The sequence below is a fragment of the Athene cunicularia genome (assembly GCF_003259725.1).
Source record: "Athene cunicularia isolate RWA chromosome 1 unlocalized genomic scaffold, athCun1 chr1_part2, whole genome shotgun sequence".
NCBI classification, from domain to species: Eukaryota; Metazoa; Chordata; class Aves; order Strigiformes; family Strigidae; genus Athene; species Athene cunicularia.
Window position 1 is genome coordinate 40375646 of NW_020799092.1, and position 24661 is coordinate 40400306.

Here is a 24661-nt window from a genome sequence, read left to right on the forward strand (position 1 = left end):
GATGAATCCTTTAAAAGATAAGTAAACAGGTAAATATGGGGCATTTCATACAGCCCAAAGATTTCTGTAGATCTAAAGTGTCTGGTTCTCCATCTGAAACCTAAAGTCCTTGGGAAACTTTATGCAGGAGAGAACATAACATAAGTCGCTGATTTTCCTTTATGTTTAGTCTTCATTTTACTGACTCAAATTGACCTAAGCCCTAAAGAAAGACTCAAATTCAGACTTTCACTTTTTCTAGTGTACTTGAGCATTGTATTTTATACCATGTTTAGCGTAATATACAAGAAATTATTAGGTCATGCTGTATATGCTTTCATACCATGCTTTTAAATAGCCTACACAGTTGCCTATCTCTTTGGTATATGCTCATAACCATATGGAACGTTTTCCACATTTCACAATATCTTGTGTCTAGATTCTCAGTCAAGGAAAATAAAAGCACCTGAAACCACAGAAAGCAATGAGACATCTGATCTTAAATTCAATAAGGCCAGGATTTTTTCTTGAATTCTTAGCCAAATTATATAATAGAAACATCAGAAGTGCTTAAGCCTATAAAATGAGGCCGGAACAAGCACATACTGCTTGTTGTCACTTCACTTACAGTTGTAGCCACTGAAGTGTGAAGTGTAGGAGGAAACAATGCTTTAAATAGTTATCCAAGTGTTTTCAAGTTCCAAAATACAGCCAGTACTACTTGAAAAATAAGCATTTACTGGACTTTGGAGGGGGCACATAACTTCAAATACATTAATTTATACAATGTAACAACATAAATCTTTCAAAACTGTTTATGCTAAGAAATCCAAAGAGAAGCCTTGTATATACAATAACTGTGAAGACACCCTTGCCCATATGTTTACCGTGGAATGTTGCTGATGATCTGTCTATGAACTGAGAGATTTTACAAAAAATATGCTAATTTAAAGTTATTATTGGGAGGAATTACTGAGAAAATCTGTGAGTGATAGGCAAAACAGCCAACTAGACTGGGATGCTGGTTAGCTAGTTCCGTGTGCAGTTAGAATACACAAAGTTATATCTATCTAACTTCATGAACTATTACTTATTTCACATGCAAATAGGTCTCAGCTCTCAAGTGTGGAAACCCTGCGACAAAGAAAATTCTTGTGGTATTTTTTTCCCTAGAGGGAAAAGTCATTGGTACACTCCCACTGTAATTCCAAAGAAACAGAAGAATCAAGAGGTATGAATAATTCAAACAAGGTTCCAATTAGCTGACAGTACAAGCCTAAATGAAACATATTCTAATTATTATAGAATTAAAGACTGCCAAAAGTGACAAGCTAAAATACAAACATATTTTCTACTTCAGTGAGACTGTTCAGATTCAACTTTTAGGACTTCATAGGACTGATGCTGGTCAGGATGCCACCTGAAAGAATTGATAAGAACTACAGAGGTAAACAAATGTTTTAAGTTGATATAAACTCTTCAAGATGCAAAAATTATTTGTGATCAGTTGAGATTGAATAGTATCAAGTCCTAACAAAAAAAATGTATCTTGGACTGACTCTGAAACTGAACCCTGCCCAGACTAATTCGTATCCAGATCCTGGGCCAACTTAAAATAAGTACAGCTCTGATTTATGTCATATGATCATCTGCTGATCATATGGTCAGCAGACTCCTCAGACTGGGAGTGTTTTAAATAATTCCTGCACATCAGAAAGCTGCCAAATAGATTACTGTATATATACTATTCATTTCTGCTGAAACAAAAATGGTTGTACTGTATTCTAATGATTTGTGTATTTTCACGTCACAGTTGATTTAAACAGACAAGTCACATTAAAAAAAAAAAAACAAAACTAAAAATCCAACAACATAAGAAGATTGTGTTAATATTTTAATTAACCTGATCAAGAGCCTTTATATGAAAAGGGATTAGTTAATGCTGTTGAAATAAGCAGCCTTAGTGATAACTTGCTTGCTCTATTGCTAGCTTAAGCCAATTTACCTTTGTGTATCTTAATAGTATTGCCTATAATAGGGTCGTCAGCTGTAATAGAGTTTATATTTAGAATTAAGATCAGTATTGAAGTCCAGTTCAACGTTGCCAAAATCTTTACTAACACAGAGTTTCTGCTGCCTGATGGTACCTCGTGCCATTCCAGATTGGTTGGATCCGTGGACTCCTGACAACAGGATCAGGTTGGCAGAGCAGTAATTGCAGTCAATGAAAAAAACATGCCTACTCTGCACCCGGTCCCATGGCTGCATACATGATTATTAGGAAACAGAAGATTTTCCCCTGAGAAATCCAGCGTGCTTCATTCTGACATGCCATGGAATAGATGGTGATCACAACAGTAGCACATAAATTAATACTGAAAGTGCAGGTAAAGAAGTACCATACCCTCTAATCCTCTTAATACAATAACTTTAGATATTGGGGAAAGAGGAGGAGAATGGAGCAAAAAAAAATGCCAGGGTCACTTGTTCTTGCTAAGACACCTCTTGCATTACCATTCTCAGAGAGGGAATATTGACCTGATAGACCAGTGCTCTAATGCAGCAGTGCATGCTCATTCACATGCGACAGCAACAGGGCACTGTGGAGAGGCTGTAGGTGGAAGGGATTTGCAGGGTTCAAAGAGAAGTTTTTTCTTTGAGTATAATTACTGCCAAATAAAAAAACAGGGTTACATGGGTGAGTATACATAAAAGTCAAGGAACTCCCAAATGGTGAGTCTGTAAAAGACGCTGTAAAATCAAGCAGATTTGGCATTCTTTCCATGAAACAGGCTAACCCTTAGCTGCAGCAGATGTAGGCAGCTCCTGTTCCAGCAAAGATCAAGGGTAGAGTGAGAAAATACATCTGTGCTGATCACAGTAGTTTCAGTATGCACTTACTTTCTGTTCTTTCTGTTCATTTTTTGACATTATAATTGTATTATATTCTGGAATTAACCCAATACTGCTGAAAAAATTTTTGCTGGCATCATGTTTTTGCTATTTTACTTTCCAGCAGGAGAGCAGGGGGAGGTTGTCAAGTCTTTTTTAATGAGCTTAACAATTACAGATGTAGAAGTACAGGACTTTTTTTGTTATCATGTTGGTTTGTAATTACACACTACATAGCTGGGATATTCAATGTTACTTTATTGGCCTACTGTCTTTCAGCCTCTTTGCTATAAGGCCAAGCTTTGAAATACTGGGTATATATAGCTGCTAAAAGATGATTCAGTGACAAGCAGTGTCACCTAGGCATCACATACCGCACAATACCTCCAAAAGCTTGACAATTTGTCGGACAGTGTTTATTGTAACTTTAAGCACATTTAAGTGCTTAAAATTACAAGACATGTGTCTTCTTCCCTCCCTTCTGTAGCCAAATTCACAATGCAAACTCTGTTCCACCCTAACATTGCTAGTTACAATCCCTTTCCTTTTCCATTATTACAATGGAAGCCACAACTTGTTGCTTTCTGGCACCCTCTGCTGCTTTACACATTACACCACAGAGAGCATTTTATGGACACTTGCATAGTTCTTTTATCTCCATTAAAATGTCTTCCCAAAATAAAAGATGGTGATATTCACACTTAGTGTGTACCCTCAATTATTGTTTGCAGATGTTGATGCTAAAATCTCAAAATACATCTAGTACCTCTTTTCTAAACTTAATCTGGACTGACCCAAAGGAACAGAAGTAGTAGCTCTGGCAACACTGTAGAAGAACGGCCATCTCAGACTCTCACAGATGTCCAGAAAATACAACAGAATCATCTAGGTTGGAAAGGACCTTGAAGATCACCTAGTCCAACCATGAACCTCACACTGACAGTTCCCAACTACACCAGATCCCTCAGCGCTATGTCGACCCGACTCTTAAACACCTCCAGGGATGGGGACTCCACCACCTCCCTGGGCAGCCCATTCCAATGCCTAAAAACATGTTCTATAAAGAAATGCTTCCTAATATCTAAGCTAACCTTCCCTAGCACAATTTGAGGCCATTACCTCTTGTCCTAGGTTCATCAGAGCTCCCAGAATTTTCAAGCTCCAATGAACCTTCATTCACAAATGAGAGGCAGGGAGAGTGGCTTAAATGACTTTCAAAGTGAATAAAATCATTGGGGGTTGATCAGAACTACACAAGGTACTTCACATGGATGCATGTCCATGTGTGTGTACTACACACTGAAACACAGGTCCACATTGCTTATTTAGAGTTTTGCATGTTACTGAAGCTGCAGAATTCACCTTTGTCAAGACAGGCAGTGGCAGATTATTTTAGGAAGAAGGATGTGAGAGACCTTGGGACTCCACTTCCATGTTAAGCAATGATCTTTTGTGAAAAGTCTACCTCTCTGAGGAAATTCAAGGCTCCCCAGACGTGGAACAATAACCTTTCCTAACTAACATACAGTACACAAAATTATAAGACAGTCTAAGCAGAAGTATTGTAAAGGGAGTGGTTAGAACATCTTTAAATAGAAGTCCTCAGCTATAACCATAAGAGAACTGGCTTTTTGCCACAGTTCCAAAATAATCAGACATTTGATAAAAATCTAGAAAGCTGACAAAATCTCAAAATTACCAAAAAGCCTTGTTTGGACATACTGTAAAATAAAACCACTTCAGAGACATTGTTTATTTTCTTGTACAACTTAAATATATATTTGTTCTGTTCAGCTAAACATCACGCATTTTCTTCTCTATTTTTAAATCCAGTAAACATTCTAGACATTCCTCGTATTTATAACATACTCTCCCTATAGAAGATGATAAAAATACACCATCATGAAGCACACATATTTACTGTAATCCTGCTGCTGCTATCTGGGAAATATGTATTAATGACTATAACCAGCAGGTGCTTTCCAAAATGCATGTCATAGCGAGATTCTGTGTATGTATTTTAACTGCATGTTTGTGTTAAGACTTTTCAGTGCATTTCTATTAATGGAAGTTTCAAGGCCATTTATTCATTGTCTCTTTTGTTTAAGCATCTGTATCACAAATATATATTTCATCAACTCCAAAGCTTAGGGAATGCTCACATGACATTTTTGAGAAAAAATAATAATTGTAAAAACCCAACAGAAAATTGAAGAGTGTAGAAAGCTAACTACAGATGGGGAAAAATGGGGCAACTGTCAACTACATCTCTTCCAACAATAAATACTTCAAACAATAAATATTCCAAAGTGTATGTCACAAGCATACTTCAATATTTCATCTCTGCATATCTCCCAATACAGTTTCTGATCGAATGACCTTCCTGACAAACACAATTTAGGAATGGGGAGAAGAGATGGGTGTGATGGACATGCCTCAGTGGCATAGAGCTACCAGCATATTCTAGATATAGATTAAAGGAACAGGGGTTGCAAGGAATTGCTGGGGGCGGGTGGTGGTGTGGTGTGTGGGGTGTGAAGGAGAATAGTTGATTGTAAAGAATGGAAAGATCTTTTTCTGTTCAGCAATCTTGATCAACAGAAGCAAAATATGCATAACCCTAATTCCTGCCCTAACCAAGCAAACCCAGCCCTAACCTAACGTCTCAGTACATTTCATGGATACTGATATCATCATGGTATAAGTACTTTTTATGACATGATTATTTCATTAACATCTAGATGAGTTATACTTATGTGATTCCACACATTACTAGGACAAGGAATTTTTAAGCCTAAACAAAAAGGCTAATAATGATTTATATTTAATGAATAATGTACTTCTTCCAGCCTAGAAGAATAATACCCAGGATGTGTTCCTGTGGCATTTTGTTTTACAACTTTAGACAGTCAAATGCAAGTGACTCAGGGGAATATGCATCTCACTGCCTGATGTGAATGAGTAGCTCTGAGCTGTTCTGTGAAGAGGGGCTGTCATAAATCCTGTGGTTCTTTTAATGTTCTCAGATCTTCTCTGGATGTAAAAGAGGACTGCTTGTTTCAGTACAGAACAAAGAGGTCTAACAAAAAGTCAAACTAGAATCAAATCATATCAGAAAAATGATGATCTGGCTGCCTTTTCCTGCTCTTCCTTTCCAAGCCTGTAATATTCTTCGGCAGGATGGATGAAGTTTCTCATCCTTTATGCTCTACTAGATCTAACACTTGCAGCCATTCTCCCATCCTTTCCTCAGCTTCCCCTTTCCCGCACAATAAAAACGTTTGGTCTCTCACAAAAAGCCAACTGTTATTCTGCTTGTCTGTCTAGCTCTCGTCCCATCTATATTTTCTCTTCTATTTCTAGAGTTTTTATAAATTTTAGAGTTCGTTCACAAAAGCAGTTGGAATTCCTCCTCTGCCAGTTTCAGTTAAAACAATCTGCCTGCCATCTTACTCAAACTGGCTATGTTAATAACATTAATAATCTCTTTTCAGCAATTCTTCATCCTTGAATGTCAAACATCTTTAATATTAACATCTTTAATCTCAGCCTTACAGAAATTCTATCCTCTTTCCTTTCTTTATTCCTTTCATTCATATTGTCACAATTATTCCCATAACTTAACCTTACATGGACCCTCATTATTACCTTTACTTTTTTCTTTTGGGCTGCCACACACTTCTATTTTTGATAATCTCATTTCCATTTTTACTCTAGTCTTTATGTCAAGTTAATTATATCTGCAAACAGAAAATAAACTTCAATTTCTGCATTTATAGAGATGTTACTTCCTGCAACTATTCTTCAATTTGCATTATCAATTTGTATATTTACAGTTTAGATATACCTACATACATTGCTGTTAGCCAGAGAAATTTTAAATTCTATGGTAGGCAGTATTACAGAGAAAAGCCATGGACCCCTAAAAGACATACACAAGTTTATAAAAGGGGTTTGTTGATGTCTAAAACAAAAAGGAAGAACCCAGTCCTGAAGGTCAGTTTCTAAAATTCCCCACGCTAAATGCACATGAGAAGGCAAAAGATATGTCATGTGATCTGTATTGCCACGAAGTTGACAGACTGGAGAAGAAATCATGTTTACCAGCCTTCTCATGGCTGTACCCATGCTGTGTACAAAAGGTAAAGGTATCAAATGTGCAGATTTTGATGCTGTACATTTGAAAACTTCTCTGGCAAAGAAAAACAAGTATGTACATTCCTGATGTTGGCATTCCAAATAACCAATGATTTGGATTATAATAATCTAGAATACAGGTACAATGTCACTGGAAGGAGAATCCTGTCTCTTTCTCTGTTCCAGATCTGAATACTCTCATGGAAATCAAAATAATCTTTCTAACAAGTTGCCAATGTAAGCAAAACTCTTAATCTTCCTCTGATCCATTTGACACAGTCCTCTACCTAGTACCTGGGCATATTATATTCTTCAAGTCTACTCTCCCCCAAACACCCAAGCTATGATTATGTCTTGCAAATTCTTTCTATGTAATGCAGCTAAAATATGAGTTTTCCTGTCTATAAACACAGGAAACTTCTCACAGGACCTCATTATTTTTTTCTCTGGCTTTACTGAGATCACTTCACTAGACATCATGCTGTGAACTTGTCATTCTTTTAGAAAAGTACTTTATTTTTTTTTTATCCTCCTTCAGGTTACTCCACTATCGAATCCCATATATCCCTAACCTACCACAGAGGACAGGGAAATTAGTTTTTGACTCTGTCCTGCTCATATTGTGAGAAGCCATTCCTTTTGACTACATTTTTAAAAAGAGGTTTGTACCAACTAAGGCGTTTTCTCAGGCCTTGTCCTATCTCTTATGCAAACTGAATCCTCCCTAAAACAGAGCTGTCTATACTTCAGGCTATTCACATAATTTCTGAAAACTAAGTATGTAAGTATGCACCATGGAAATACAGCAATGAGACTACTGTCTTGTGTTACATTCATTTAAGCACACCAAACCTACACAGCTAAGAAAACTAGAGTCTCTTATTCCCTTGTATTTTCACAAAACTCTCATAGCAGCCAGTCATGAAATCTGTGAAGACCCGCTGATAGCCATGGGGTGAGAGTTTGAATTTAAACAAAAGGCTTTAAATTCGCACAGGTGGAACTGCGGGAAGAAACTGTCCTGCACAAGAAAAGAGCTTGGATTAGTTTTAAAAACTCAGACTGAACTTCCAGTTGGAAGGAACCATATTTCTACACTTAGACAAATTTATCTATATATTTCAATGTGTCACTCTTATGTGAAAGGATCACCTGGAGCTGCTCCAAAACACAGATAGCATACCTTGAATCCATACCTCCAATCTCACCAACAACTGCACCAGCAAAGCCAGAAAATTCTTACATGGTTCAACACTATGCAGACAGAAAGAGCTCACATGTGGGCCCACTTGACAGTGAGCATAGGGATGAAATTTTCAGGCTTCCCCATCCTCAAAGAGCTCCATGTAACCATACCCCAAAGATTTTCATATGGGATTCTATGGGTCTTATCAGAACCTGCAATGATTACTTAATACAAAATTATCCTGGTTTTCACAAACAAATTTTAGACACAGAATGCTAATGCTGATATTTTCGTCCTTGGATATTGCCATTCCTGGATATCAAGAGATGCTACTCAACAGTGTCTGCCCAGCACAACCCTGTCAGAGGAAGACTGAAAACAGGTGTCTGTACTGAAGGGATGTATACATACTGTAGGGCCAGTGGCACATTTAGCAGTTTCAGTGTCCACCTATTCATCCTGTCCACAGGCTGACTACCTGTTAAGAAGAGATTTGCATGAATCTCATCCACTTGCAACCTTGGCTTTCTCTGGAGAAAAACCCAAGCATATGAGCAGAGAGGGAGCCGCCAGGGGCTTTTGTGAGACAACAGCAACATGACAAAGCACATCTACCCAATAAATTACAAATCAATGTCTACCAGTATAGACACAGTCACTTTGTCCTACTTCAGCTTCGGGCTTCACACACTTTTTAAACTATGTCATAGAAAGTTCTCTCTATCACAAAAATGTTCCCTCATTAAGAAGAGACTGATTCACTTAGTCCACCTTCTTCTTGCTAAAGTACAAAATTTTTCTTCACTATCATAGAATAAAGCAAAATGCTGGCATTCTTGTGGATCTTTTCTGAAACATTTCTAATTTATTAACATCATTTAAAATGAATTATTAATGATATCAAGTACAATGTAGAAATTATCTTAGTAGTTCTGTACATATACTGATTCCCACTTTTAACAGATATACTACTATTCACCCAAGGATGGTGTCAGCTCTGCTAACTACAGCTTTTACTAAATGTTCATATCCATTTGGCAATGTGCCACAGCTCCAACACCTTTTCCAACTCCCTGATTTCCAGGATGTGGTAAGCAAGACCTGTATTTTTATTGAACGCAACTCCCTCTGTCGGACTGCAGCATTTCTGTATCCTAAACCATAAAAATTACCTTTGAAGCATACCTTTGGTTATATAAACCAGTGGAAAACTGTGTCAAAGATAAGACTGACAAAATGAAAACCAGTCTTCATTAAATGCATGCAACTACATCAGAAGCCTTTTAATAAGAAGGGTCTCTCCAGCCCTTTAATAACGCTGAGAAAACCCCTGCTACCAACTACAATTAAGGAGGCTTTTGTTCATAGATGTGTACTGGCATAGACAGCTCTCATGGGAAATAGCAAGAGTGAATTCTAAGGAAAAAAAACAGCTAATAAGACAACATCAATCTCTGAAGGAAAAATCAACTTGAAAAACAATATACTAAAAATTTTTGGCAACTTTGAATTTATTTTACTATTTATGCAGCTGAAAGCATCGTAGACTACATGAGGAAAGAATATAAACATTAGTTGTGTAAAATTCTTTAAGGACAATACTGCAAATGTCACCATTTTCAGTTTAACACTTTTTGATTCTTTTGCATTTCCTCTGACAACACCAGGATGGATTAAATTCAATACTCTGTGCTCTTACTATAAGTTCAATATGATCTGTTTAGAGACAAAACACTGGAGATCTTCCAGTACATTTTTACTCTGTTCAGGAAGAAAAATAAAAATCTGAATTCTTTCTCTTTAGACCATTAGAGAAAAGCGTTATAACGTATTTTCTACCCACGCACTATCGTGCTTTTTCTAATGATGGGGGAACTTACAACAGAAATTAAAGAAATAATGGGTTATAAAGAACCAGAAAGGAATTAGCTTTTGGTTGTATCAAAAAGTAAGCCCTTGAAAGACCACTATCTTCTAAATAAAGATGATTTTAGGTTTTCTTAATTGATAGACTTATACTAATTCATACAAGGAAAAGATAGAAATGAATGTGGTATTTTTTTACATTGAAGGGATTGAAATAAATGATGAAAAAAAAGCTCAACTGCCATATTCCTCCTTGAATGCATAGATGTAAAGAAAAAAACAGGCAAGCAGAAGACTCTATATGACACTGTAGACAGACAATGTATGTTATAATACAGTTAAATCATCATTATCTTTATTAAAATCATTCATAAGAAATACCAGAATCTTTTTACCACACTAGACTTAAACAGTAAATAAATAAATCTTGCCAATTCTCTTGCAAGTTTCATTTATTTAAAGTTTCAGAGATTTGAATATGAAATAATTTATTCCCCAGTACATCTCAGGTTCTCAAATTCTGTTTGTAACTTCAAATGTGTGAGCATAATGACAGTCACGAGGATCCTGGTAAAGCTAACTATGCAGAAACTGGATGCTGTTGGGGTTCACAGGTGTTAATTTTTATGAATGTGGACCTGTGGAGCCAATTCAACTTGTCTACAAATACTTTATATATGTCTGCTGAGACAAGCATAGAGTGTTAATGCAAGACATTGCATTAGATCTAACTAAAACTAAAAAAAAAAAAGCATTTTACACATATTTAAAATAAACATTAAAATATGTTTACAAATTATGGCAATAGCTGAATCGAGATGCCTTAAATATCACTTGAAAGATGAAGCCATTGGCAAGAAGAAAACCAAATGGTGAGTGAAACAGAATTTGGGAATATTAGTAGTTATTAATTATGAATTGATATCACTATTATCTACAGGGTATATTAAGTGTTTTCAGCAGCAGACAATCCATGTCAGTGCTCTCTAGCTTCCTTTAAGCTAATAAAATGTCTTAGACATCACCTCCTGGGAAGGGTATCAAGTGACAGATTAATACAGAAAACATTTCTCCTTAATTGCAAGTTATGAGAGCGAGGATCATGAAAACACATGTGAAAGAAAAGGGTGGTAGGGTTCTTGAGGTTTATTCATTTAAAATGTTAAAATGGAAGTAGTGAATGAATGGTAATAAACATGCTATAGGAATATTATTACTGTTGCTGGTTTGATGGCTGATGGCAGACAAATCCTGACAGGACACAATGCTACATACTGGCATATGTCAAACATGTAAACTAGCTTTGACCACTCTTACATTTTTTTCTGCATGTTACAAACAACCAAGAGTCAACTGCTACAAGAGGAAGAGAATTGGCTTATCATTAACTGAGTGGGCTAACAAAATTGAGCACGGTCAAGGGAAATTACCATAAAATATGATAAGATGGTGTGTTCAGCAAGGCTAGATCAGTGCACAACCCAAAGGAAACAAATGGAGAGCAGACTCAAAAGCTGGGGTCTCTGAGATGCCCAGAGAGGAAAGCTGACATGTTTGAATTATTTTAACTTCAGTACATTTTAAATTTCCTAGATCAGTCAAAGAAATCAGCAGTGTAAAATCAGTATGTCAGAAGGCAGGAAAATGAACTCATCAGACTGTAGAGATAAAACAATACAATGAAGAGCTCAAATAAAAGGATGAAAAAATATATTCTATTTCTATCAAGTTAAAGTGGCTAAATGTGACACTTTAGCACTGTGCAAATACTGATGTACGACTATGTACAGGAGTGTTTGAAGCATCTGGTTTGAGACCCAGAGCACCTAAGACAATCTTTGGCCTGGCTGAGAGATGTGCTTACAGGGGGAGGAAGATGGCCACAAAGAGATTCCCACAGGTACTACCGCAGATTTGGAATGCATTAACCATGCTTCCCCCATAACTGCCACGGAACTAGAAGAAAATCCAGAATCCCTATGTCACATAAAGATTTACCTATCAACAGGCAACGTACACAAATGTCACTTTGGAGATGAAAACATTGCTGAAGTGAATAGTTCTCTCTGCAGCTTGGCTTTCTCTCACGGAAATGAAGCTCGATAGACATCAGAGTGGTGGGTCCCTAAGCAATCCTAGATGGTCACTAATCACTTACATAATCTTAGGAATCCTATCACTTTTCTGTGCTTCTGTCTCTTCTTGTTTGTCTTGTCTGTCTGGAATGGCAGGTTTTAATGTGATTAAAGTAGAGGGTGATTATCTCCTGATCTGTGTGTAATACTAGAGTTCCACGCTGGAGTTCCCAACATTCTCAGCCAGGGCCACTAGGTGCTGCTGTAATATGAGTAATTAAAATAATAACTATTATTAAGGAAATTGCATATTCTTACTATGGACTGTTTCAAAAAGCCTGAAATCCAGAGAAAAAACTTATTCTAAACCTTCACATTTTTTGAAAAGTAAGAACCAAAAGACCCAATTATTCACTTCGCTGATACTCAAAATTTTTCCTTTTACCTTTTGAAGCTTTGCAGAAAAAAAGTTGCAAATGCCTTCCTCCTTTCAAAAATGCACTGAATAAATGCAAATTTTTTTCTTCTTCATTTCACTTGTTAAGCCCAGCCTCAGCAGTTTGCTATTATACAAGATCATCCAAATTCATTATACTCAAAAATCCTTGCCCACTACAGAATCGTGCACCTTATTCACATGCTATTTGGATGTGAACAGAAAGGCAAAGTCCTCAGCATGGGGGAGCTTGACTGGAAGTGCAAATGCTTCAGTAAATGCATGGTGATGTTACTAAAGTCTCAGATTTTGTACCTGTCAGTTCCACAGCCTGCTAAGGAGGCTTTATCTTATTAAATGTAGTTGACTGGTCATAAACACAGTAAAAGATTAAGAAGACTTCATACGAATCACAGTCACAACATGCTTCTTGCCTGAGAGTGTTAAAATGCCTTTAAGCAGCTGCCAGCTATAGCTCAGAGAGCTATATGACTGAAGTGCTATTTCTGAAAGTCTTCAAGTCAGTGCATCTAACTGGATTTTATAGTGGACAATCCAAAAGGCTATTTATATTCAAAGATAATTTGGCAAGTCTTGTTCATCAAACCAGTTTTCCAGACACAAAGACTCCACTTAAAAATTTGTTCTTGGATTTACTGCCCTTAAAAATGAAGTTAAATGAAATTATCTGAATCATCAGAAGAACAAGGCTGCTAAAGCAGCTCTAGATTAATTACAAGTGATGAAGTTTTGCTGCTGGGTTACCTCAAGTCACAAAGTTAGCAAGCACAGAAATGAAGTTACAAACACTAAGCACATGTGGAAAAAAAAAAAAAAAGTACGAGGAACACTATATGAGAATTAGGACTTTATGGTAAATGTGGGACAGAATATTCACAGTCTAAACAAGTCATTATTAAAAAGCATTTTAGAAAAGTGCAGAGGTGCCAACACAAACTAGAAATATATTTTATTCTTACCATTTGAGACTGGCTCCGGGGACAGCCATTGATATCTTCAACCTTTTCATTTGCTAAACAAAAACAGTGAGGAGAAAATAAGAAGTAAACAATGAGAGAAAACTTTCCTTTCCAACCCCTGGACAAAAAAAAACAAAAAAACAAACACACCAAAAAAAAAACCTAAAAAAAAATCAACAAACCAAACAACAACAACAAAACCAAAACAGAAAAAGAGCAGAAAAGACACAGCAATAATAAAGTGCACAGGGGTTTGTTGACACAGAGCTCCTTTCTAAGTAAAGCTCAGTCGTACAGTAACAACACTCTTGTTAGCAGCAGTTGCTTCCACATGCCAAATCATGCAAAGGGGGAAGTGCGAAGGAGGTCGCTGCTAATTCTTCAGCCCCTGCAAAATAACTGCTGACATGAAATCTTCCACAATTGTCTTTGCAGGGTCAGGATACAGTTTCAAGGCATCCCAGAAAGTATGAGCCACTCCAACTAACAAAATGCACACATGGGAGACATATGGTTTAATGGAGCATTCATTTCTGACAATTCAAAGTGTGTAAGATACAGTTCTGGCCATTTAAAGTATGGTTAAACAGCCACTTCCAAACATGCTCACATAAACATATTTTTTAATTAAGACAAGGATGAACCACACAAATATCAGAGACATATGGACCCAGTCAAATTGTATTATTCAGGGTTCATCTTTTTGTTAAATACATTCAAGTTGAATTATATACTCCCCCATGCAAGGATTCAGCTCACAGTGCTTTTCTCAACCCTGGTCTTACCGATGATCTGGATGATTTCTGCTAGCAGAACTCCATCTGCAATGTCCTGTTGCAAATCCTTGATCAACCGCTTGTGGCCAGATTTTGCTAGGTAGTGGTTAGCCCAGTCAGTGTAAATCTGCAGAGCAGAGGGGGAGGGCAAGGGAGAGAGGGGGAAGAGAGAAAAGAAGACAATAAAAATCCTTAAAACAAATGTTGGCTTGCACACCAGGACTATTCTGGATCACATTCCCATTTAAGAAGTTAAGAAGTCAGCACCAAAGGAAACATTTTTAAAGTGTATTTTTTGTCCTTTTTTTTTTTTTTAACAGCCCTGCCCCTCCCCCTGCCATTCTGCTTTATTTTAAATTCAAATGATTCAGGCTGTTTCATGAGGGTTCAAACTTGCTGTGACCAAGCAAAATTCCCCTTATGACTGTAAAGGAAACTCCTGTCGTAAATCAGTCACCTCTACCGCAATTCTACCTCCCACCGTGTTTCTACCTCTAGGCATGCCCCACCAACAACTTTCACACTCTGGGACTGCCTGAGAGAAAGTGATAATGGAGACGTGTGCCTGTGCTTTGGTAAGAGTTCATCGGGTTGTCACTGGTGATTCCTCACCTGGCGATGCCTCCGTGACACTTTCTGCAGTAATCACCATGTCCCGCCACGTAGGGACGGGTCATTTGTCCCCTCGCCTATGGTTCAGCATGCTGTAACGCGCACAGAGGAGACTGAGAGCACCAGATGTACAGTAGTCTCATCGCTTGAATTAGAGTATATATTCTGGAAGTATGCTGCATCCATTCTCCGCCAAAAGAGGAGGGGGGAAGGGTGAGACTGAGCAGCACTAAATACTCAGCAACAGGCAGTGTAAAAATGGCACTTATCAACAAAAGGTTGAAAAGGACCAGCTGAGATACATCCTCCAAAATAAGGGAGGGGGGATGTTGAAGAGAGAAGTTGAAGGTATTTCATAAGGCATATACATACACAGAGAAAGCATTTGGGAACCAGGTTCACCTATGAAGAAATAAGAGGAACTGACACCTTCACCTAAGTATCGAAGGAAAAGCGCACCCCAAGAGGTGCTCACACCATCCCGGGGTGTCCCAGCAGGCAGAGGTAGCTTGGACTAGTGAAGCTTGGTGCAGAGGTGTCACACAGCTAGAGGGTATCAGTGGCTCCTGATAGCCAGTGCTGGCTCCCTTTCATGGGATATCCATGGCCTCTATCCCCACCCCAGAAAAAAGGACTTGTACAGACCCTCCCGCTACTGTGGGATGTTACCACTGAGAGACAGCATGTATGTACAACAGCACCACTGTGTAATTAAATATAATAACTAAGGTTCTTTCCCTGCTGAGATTATTTTTTGAAAATGTTGAAACTGCACCTCTTTCATAAAAAAAAAAATATGAGCTCACTTTATAAACATTCTTTTATTTAACCTCATAGACCCTAGGGAGGAAGGGGTCAGAATCCCATTCTGTGAACAGAAAAACAGGTCAAAGCTATCAACTACTTGCTTAGTTCACCAAGGAAATCTGTGACAGAGCCAGGCTCAGATGAGAAAATAGATGCAAATCCCTGGGTAATTACCCAGAAGACCAACATCTACTTTTCACCCAGCAAAAGTATCACCACCCAGTACATGTTCACATACTAAGGACTCCTTCACTATCTGAGTATCTTTATCACAGATTTTCTCCCTTTTCATTAAAAGAGATGGAGAATTGTTTGGTATACTCTATTTCTTCCCATATTCCTGCAGGTGGATCACCGGCTGGTTTGTCATAGCTCTCCTGACAGCTTTAAAACTTTAGATAACTCCACAGCATTATACAGTGGAAGTGGATTCAGCTTTCCCATAGACAAAAAATGCTGCTGTTAGATGGAGCCTTAAATTTCCCTGCTGCACCCAGAAGTCTCAGAAGTCTGCTTTAGTCACCTGTTTTCACTGACACTCTTTTTTCACTATTACTGCTGAGTGACATGAAAGGCTCAATTAAAAAGTTGTTTAAAGCCCACGGTAGCTAAGAGGGTATTTCTTCAACTACATAACCATATATAATAAATGCTAATGTGGAGTCTCTAAAGACTGTATGAACATGTATTTAGAACAACATGAACTCATGATGATAAAAGACACATACTGCACCCATAGCATCATGTATTCCCTACTACAAGTATTTCAACTTCAGTCATTCTTCTAAAGCAATGTCTCAGAAATATTCTCTGTACTATTACTATAAGTACAACTATTTTCTGTATTCCAATGAAACTGATCCACTGGAACATACAAAATACCCACTAATATTATTTTAGGTTAGTTTCACATTACAAATAAAAATACTTTACTAAGCATTTTATTTTTCATCTGTCACACCCACACATAATCTGGTGTACCAATTTTAATTTTGACTACAACTTGAATTATCCTCCCATTAAGCAGCCAGGGAAATTTCATTCTAGCACCTGCTTTGCAAGTTATCTAGTATTAAAAGAATGGACTTTACCCACACACTTAATAATTTTCTTTTGTCATTAATCTAAAAGTGACAAGCATAAAGAAGGTAAGCAGTGTTTTGTTAACAAATGTTGATAATCCACATCACATCAGTAGCCCCAAAACTTTACTGATGGTTTGTACTTTGATAGTTATGCAATGGTGGAAAAAAATACTGAGATGAGGCAGGGTAAATGAGGAGTTTTTTAACTTCAAAAGTATTCTAAAACAAACCAAGAAGGTGAAGAGTTTTTGATGGAGACAATATAGCAAACCAAAACCCAGTTGGCAGTGGAATGTCACATTTAATTTCCTCTCTTTCTGTAGGGATCACCACTTGCTTCTGTTTCCCCCCTTCCCCATAGGATGCCTTTCTCATTCATCTCATTCTTCCAGGGACCCAAGTGCTCAGTAGTCAGTTGTAAAAAATGAAAAGCATGTAGACAGACACATGAAATTCTAAGGATGTACACATGCCACTATATTCTTTTTACATTAAATTCTCTGATGCAAATATAATAGAGAATTCCATCCTCTACATGTATCCATGTAAATATGCACTTCTTAGAAATTTGATCTTAAACTCCTTGTGAAAACATAAAGATCCAGCATGCATCATCATTGAAAATACTCAGTTTGCAAAGGATAGAAAAATCATGCAGAACAGAAGATTTTAAAAATCAGTAACTTCATGCAACGGTCTGCTTTTTATGGGTGCTGCCCTTTTATTGGGTGCTGAGCACCTCTAAGGAAGAGCTATGCATTCTCCCCCTCTTTTCAGAACTGGTAATAGATCATTTAGTCTTGCAGTAACTGTACAGTAATGTTTCCCCCAAATCCTTTTATTTTAGAATTTTCTATGAGTTTGTTTCAGAAACTCACACATGAGGGTTAGCTGTTGCAACACTTTCTCCCAGGTCCGGTGCTTGCTCCAGTAACCCTGCCTTACATCTACGCACTGGGCCGGGCTGCTGACTTACTCATTTCCTCTCCAAGCTTCCTCTCCTACCACCCTGCTTTACAGGCATGTCTGACTGGGGAGAATTCGCCTTCAACACTAGGCTCTGACCGCTGACACCGTACGGAAGAGCTGCTGTTATCTGCCACGTGGAGAACCAGGCTCAGCAATACGATAATGGAACAGACCCGATCCTGTGTTTGTGTGGTCCAAGCCCCGTCCCAGCGCCTGGGGATTTCACCGCTTGCAACATGAAACAGGATTCAGCGGGGCAATCCGAGCTCGGGCACAGCCTGCTCATGTTAACGACGGTTTGCCCTGGCATTCCTCAACCACCAGTCATTCTAACCTTTAAGAGAGTAGAGGAAATAAACTCTGATACCCAAATATAGTTACAAACTTCACCTCGACATTTCACACATAGCTATAAGAAGAACAGTAGAGCTGCTTGGCAGGATTTGTAATGAAACGATACGCTCTGTGACACAGTAGTTCAACAACGTGAAAAAGAGAAAGAATCTCACAGGTTACTTCCTTTCTTAGGAAATGCTTTAATCATAAACCTTGTAATTATATATTGGGCAGTACTATAATGCATCCTCTTTAAAGTGAATACAGAAATGTTGCCACCCGCAATCAGTGCCAAGTGGGAAACATCAGATGGATTTCAGAAGTACAGTCAGCCTAATGCAATAATAATGCATGACACTTTGTTAATGTCTTCCACTAAATCAGCTCAACATGTTTTCCAGACACAAATGAGATCACCCCTATTATTTATTATTTCTGTAGATGTGGGGAAACTGAGGTATAAAGGCTTTCTTGGTTTTTTTTTTTTTTTTTTTTTTTAATGTGGCTCACTCGAGGGCAAACAGAGCTGGGAATACAACCCAGATAGTCTGAGTTGCAATCATTTCTTCTATATGCTTTTTTATCAGACAGTTTTATAAATAGGCTTGGTGGGAAAATGCATATTCCATGAATCAGGATACTTCTGCATATTTTTGTTTGTTTGCTACAGTATATAGGGTTTCAGATCTGAAAATGGTCTTCTGTTGCTATCAAGAAGACAGCTTTCCATACTTAGAGTATGCCCCTGTCACTCCCTTATGTGCCAATGCTTCTGCTTAGGAAGAACAACAGTTGCTGCCAACTCTGTTATGCCAAGACCTTGTGACAGATTTCCATGCTGTTTAGGAGGATAGGTTATATCTGTAAAATATTTAAATATTTGTCCAACATATGAAAATGTTTCATTCCTAGATATGTGGGAATAAACAGATAGTATCCAGTTCCCATCACTTGTCCTTTGAAATACTCTCTAAGAGATAACTCTATCTTCATTGATTAGCATGAAAGAATTGAAATGCTGTCCCCCAGTTGTCACTCATGCTCTTTTCTGTGCACAATACCACCCTAATACTTTTTGGGGCCCCTGTAATATGGTGTGAGGGTGGGGAGGCTTTTTAAGAATTCCATTTTTTTTTTTTTTTTAAGAACTCAATTTGTCAAAAGGAATCTGTAGGCAACAGCAAGCTTCCACAGATTTTTCTTTCTTCTTTATCTTGTAGAAAACGAGAGTTGGAGAAATGGAAGGAAAAGTTATCTATTACAAGAAGTGTTGCTAGCAGCATACCTGGATTGTGATGGTTCAGAGCAATATACAATAGTACTTTTTAGCACAGTAGGATCCTTTTATTCTATGTCAGCATTATATCAATATATTTCATAATCTTTTTTTTTTCTTTAAAAAATTTGTAATAAAATAAAATTAAACTACTAAAAAGCCCCAACATTAGAATTTTAACTGTCAGCCAAAGTGGAAATATGACACTGTTAATATATAAAAGGGTTATGTGATTTTCTAGTGTAATGTATTTACTCTGCTTAAAATGTTGCCATCAGAGAGAGCTGATAGTTGATGGCACTTAGAGCTTTTCACCCATAAATCATGCTTGTAGAATAAGAGATTGATGAATTGTTTCTGTTGTTCTCCAGTGTGCTGGATATCTATTTACTGGTCAGTTTTCCAGTGTGTGGCCTACCCTGGATGTTGAATACCCATCAGAGCCTACATAACAGTCCCAGAGTCCCTGATGAAGAGGACTTGCCAGAGGAGAGGGCATGACCACAACTCTACTTTAACGTAGCTATTCTTGGCTAATAAATTGTGGGTAGTAAAACACATGTTGGAGTGTCCCTGAAGCTGCTTGTATTTATAAAGAGAAGCTAGGCAAAACATTGGGCAAACGTTAGAATATGGTGAGGGAATTAGATTGCAATGAGATGCCTTTCTCCTTCCCACTGCCTCTACAGTAAGGAAAACTCAACTGGAAGGCAGGATCTGACCTCTTAAATATTTTATTATTGAAGGTTATTTCTCTGGTTTGCAAAAGAATAATTTATTAGTTTCAGTCCTCCACTTAGCAAGGGAAAGGGCTAACTTTGAAAACAATGGTTCACATTTAGACTGTCATAAGAGACAGATCAAGAATCCGATTTATGTCTGGATTTAACTGACTATAGAAAACACACTGCAACTCATCTGCTATAAAGTAAACCTGGGGTCTGGGGGTGGCACTTTTGTAATGTTAAGCAAATTACATGAGAAGGAAAAATATTTACACAATTAAAAATATATGGCCAGAAAATGAAATTAGAAAGACTTAATTTATAGTCAAGATGAAAGCCAAGGTATTTCATTTAATGAAATGAGTATTAAATGACATTCCACAAACTCTGTTTCTGAATCCCACTGAGCAAATGAGAACAATTTAGAGGGATACATACCAATTAACCAAAATGTTGGAATCCCTATAGTACGTTTCTATTTTGTAAATAGCAGCATGTACCCATCAACACTACTCAGTAATTTTCAGATAAAAATACAATTAAATAAAACTCCACTAATCCCAGCTAAGAAAATGAATAGAAACAATACTCTTCAACAATCACTGGCAAGCTTTAGATGACTTACCCAGCTTTAAGGGGGCTGTTTTGTATTTCCAAGTCTCACAGTTTGTGATCTAATCACCCAAGTAACATTTGTACTGACTTACTGTGCTCTCTTTCTTCCAATTTCTTCCCAAATCTCAACTCAGAATTAATTTAATACATGTGTTTGAGACCAATATTCGCCAATGGCACAGGGGTAAGACTTTTGATGCATCTGTGCCAGATGAAAGGTAACAGCATAACCCTCTTTGAGTGTGTATTTTTGTGTAAGGTTTGTTAAGTAATTTGGATATTGCACAGTTAGAAATCCAGCTCTTTAGAGAATGGAATAACTCATTCATCCTTTGAGAAGAATCTTACCGATCTGCTTTACAGTTTAATCATATCGGGGATTTTATTGGTTTACTGCAGCTATTCTTCAGTCCTGTGCAATAGCAATAAAGTACCACAAGAAGGAGCCAGATATTCATCCTGCAGCTGCAGAGGACCCCATCAGGCAGCTGCTCCTCTGCAGACTCGTGCTGCTGGGAAGCGGTACTTGTTAAAGGAGCAACACATCACAGTGATTAATATTGGCCTCGAGCTTCCTGAATTAACAGGAGACAATACCAAGTGCCACACAGAGCAATCCTCCAAGACCACCAACCTGGAGACTTTCTGTTATAAATATTGCATGCTGTACAACTTTTAAATTCTTTTTAGATCCATTTTTTATCTTTAAAGTACATTTCAGCATCTGTTTAGTAAAAGTAAGAGAAAATACAGGACATGAATAATACATGAGTTTCAAGCACATGCTGAATTCACTATATTCACTAAGCGGCATTCAGTCCACGCAACAAAACAAGAACTAATCCAAGCAACCCTCTACTCCCAAAATGTGTACCTTAGAGATGCTGATTCCTAAGAACCAAACTGGTTTTCCCTACAGAGCAACCCTTCCTGCTAATGTTGGCATATATGTGTCCCAGAAGTGATGGGGGAAAGGGAAGATGTGATAGAAAAAGCTGCTGACTGTCCTGTGTAGTGACACATACACCAACATGCTTCTGTAAGCTGGTGTGATGCTATAGTAGTGACAAATATAAGGGGAGCACATGTTTTGGTCTTGATAGTGGTGATGTGTGAAGAAATTAATTTGACCAAAAGGACAGTGCCAGCATTGTCGAATAGAGATAACTGAGCTGAAATATATGAAACTCACTTTTTCTTCTATATGTGAATGCACGCTTGAATAACATCCAAGACTGCCCAAACTTAAGTTGTGGATGTCTCTGACAGCTCCTGGCCAAAGACATCTCTCCCTTGGAAGAAACAGGTGATCTTGGAAGGAACATTTGTTTCTGTCCAAAGGAGGAAGGGTAAAAAGTAAGCCATATTCCACTTTTCTGGGCATCCGGATAACAGTGATGGCCTTCCATGCCAGAGGTCTCATTCCTTTTTCCTGAATGAGAGACTTCCTATACTCTAAGCTTGCAGGAATCTTATGTCTCATACATGTCTTGTCACTGTGAGGATGTTTCATGACTACATCTGCATTCACTTTAATAAATAAACCCACAGAAAGAAAAGGTAAGTTTTCTGTAAAGGGAAAAATGAACTGAATTTGCACAGGTTTCCTTTGTGGCTCACCAATACCATGACAACACAGAAGAACAGAGAAAAGCCTTCTCAGATCTGACTGGAAATCATGAAGTAATTTGCAGAAGAAAAACATCCTTGCTTTGATGATTCCTTGTTTGTTCACAAACAATAAGCCACTCTTGTTATCAACCAGACCATTCCTGGATGGAGCGGGCATATGCCTTAACAAAACAGCAACAGAGCTCCTCACATGGAGCTGAGGAGATTCCACTGTGAAACTACTCCAGATTTTCCATCAAGGCTCATTTTAAGGATTTATAACTTGGACTGAGACATTCTTTCCACACTGTGATTTGGCATTAAAGAACTTGGCCCAGGGATCAAAATAACCTTCTTTTCCAGCACTTCTTTTTAAGTGTGGGAAGGCAAATTTCTGATATGTAAAGATGCAAAAATATTAAGACATACTTTTGTTTCTTTTGTTGCAAGAAACAGGGGCAAATAAGACCACAATTAACTTTAAATATAAAGTCTCCATCTAGCTTGTACTTTTTGAGGCTTAGAAACTGATTTGAATTGTCTGGTTTCCTCTCATGTGGAAGAATGGCTTTGTAAATCAAAATAAACAAAATAAACTGTTTGTTTCTGAGCTACATATTTTAAGACAAAACACTTTAACTCCTGCTTAATTTTTCTCTGGCCATTGATGTTTAAAAGTTGTTTGTCACCAACTCTATAATATCAATAAATGTGTTGCACATTCAGCATACCAGTCAGGTGCTAAAGGTAACACAACTTTAATATTAAGTAAATATGTTAATGATTTCAAGCATAAATGATCTGGCACTCTTCTTATTGTCATTAATTTCTGTTAAAACAGGTCTTGGTGGTGAGTGTTGGAGTGGTAATGGTCACATGTGTGCAAACATTTTGTCTTTTGCTACCTAGCTGAAGCTTAGGGAATGCTTACAGGTCATAGCCTATACACATATTTCTTCAGTTCAAGAAATGTAAAACAGTGGTTTAGGACATGACAGACTAAGGACGCAGCTCACTCCAATAAAAATAACAGTTTGGGACTTATTTCGCTTTCATCACCATTGAAAGCACTGTCAATAATAAAGGTCTGTCCATTCTGATAATAATACTTAAATTAGCAATCATCCAGTACAACAAATATTATGTATGAAGTAAATTCTACCAGACAGTAAATAACAAAGAGAAGATAGTAATCTTATCATAGCTTTTGACAAGAGAAAATTTTTCATCACAAATGAGATTCAACATTGTATTCTTCCTTATATCTTAACAAAAGACCTGTCTTATATACAGCTTTAGTAACACAACAAAATCTAGAAGGCTTATGCAATGAAAAGGAAAAGGTTCTAGATTCTTACTAAAAATGTTCTGAAAACCTTTACTTTTTATTATAAACAGGGAGATTTGCCTAAACACCTCTAGTGAGGGCTCTGGCTGAACATCACATGGAAAGAGACAGTATCTCAAGAAGGGAGGTCTCTATGACCTGGGGACTGTCCTTCATCCGTGTTCCATCTGCAGTCTCCCATGTTAATCTTCTGATGTGTATTCCAACTTTTGAGTTCTGCTACACACTTCTATAGGACCACACCACTCCCCAAAGTAACATCAAAGATGAATGATTCATGATCTGAAAATTTTTCACCTATGATTTACCTCTGAAGACAACAAAAAATGTCTCTTATAGCCCAGTATTAAAATAGCAACCTCAAGATCCAACCCCCACTCCCCCGCCAAAAAAAAAGGAAAATAAATCCAGCAATAGATAAACGCACCACTCCCAATTAAAAGAGTTTTTTAATATCCAACTAGAACATACTTGTGTTGAATACTAATATACTGAAGACCAAGGAAGGAAGTTTAGATAAGGGATAATAATTAAGATAGATAATGATCTGAAGTTTATATGTAGTATCTTCAATTATATTGCAAGGCCATTTATGAAGGATCAGATCTTAGCTACATAAAGATTCACCCTGATAGAAATGAACTCAAGTTCTTTAAGGAGGCTTTGAGGGAGGGAAAGTTTATAGCTTTGCTCATACTGACACCTTTGCATAAGCACGGGACCCAATTACTTCAAACTGGTACCCGAACTATGATATCTGTATCTCTTCTTACAAACAAGATGCAGAGTTTTCACTTCTTAATGCTACAGAACAATAATATGACATGAATTTTAGGGCACAGAGACAAATGATGTGAAGGCTAGAAACTCTTCCTAGTCCTGGACATACATGTGCAAACTGAAGGGCTTGTCATCACTGACTCCAGGCACAGACAAATGTATTAAAACTG

The 24661-nt window shown here is 37.6% G+C and overlaps 1 protein-coding gene across 4 annotated transcripts in view; it reads right to left on the reverse strand.

The window, feature by feature from the left end:
* The window catches only part of NAV3 (neuron navigator 3), a 267533-nt gene that overhangs the window by 174866 nt on the left and 68006 nt on the right, over window positions 1-24661 (reverse strand). For all 4 annotated transcript variants that reach the window (XM_026867890.1, XM_026867891.1, XM_026867889.1 and 1 more), the window contains exons 2-3: window positions 14337-14454; window positions 13552-13604 (exon numbers count right to left, since the gene is read on the reverse strand). In XM_026867890.1, coding sequence (XP_026723691.1) covers window positions 13552-13604; window positions 14337-14454 — 171 coding nt within the window. The remainder of the gene's footprint in view (window positions 1-13551; window positions 13605-14336; window positions 14455-24661) is intronic.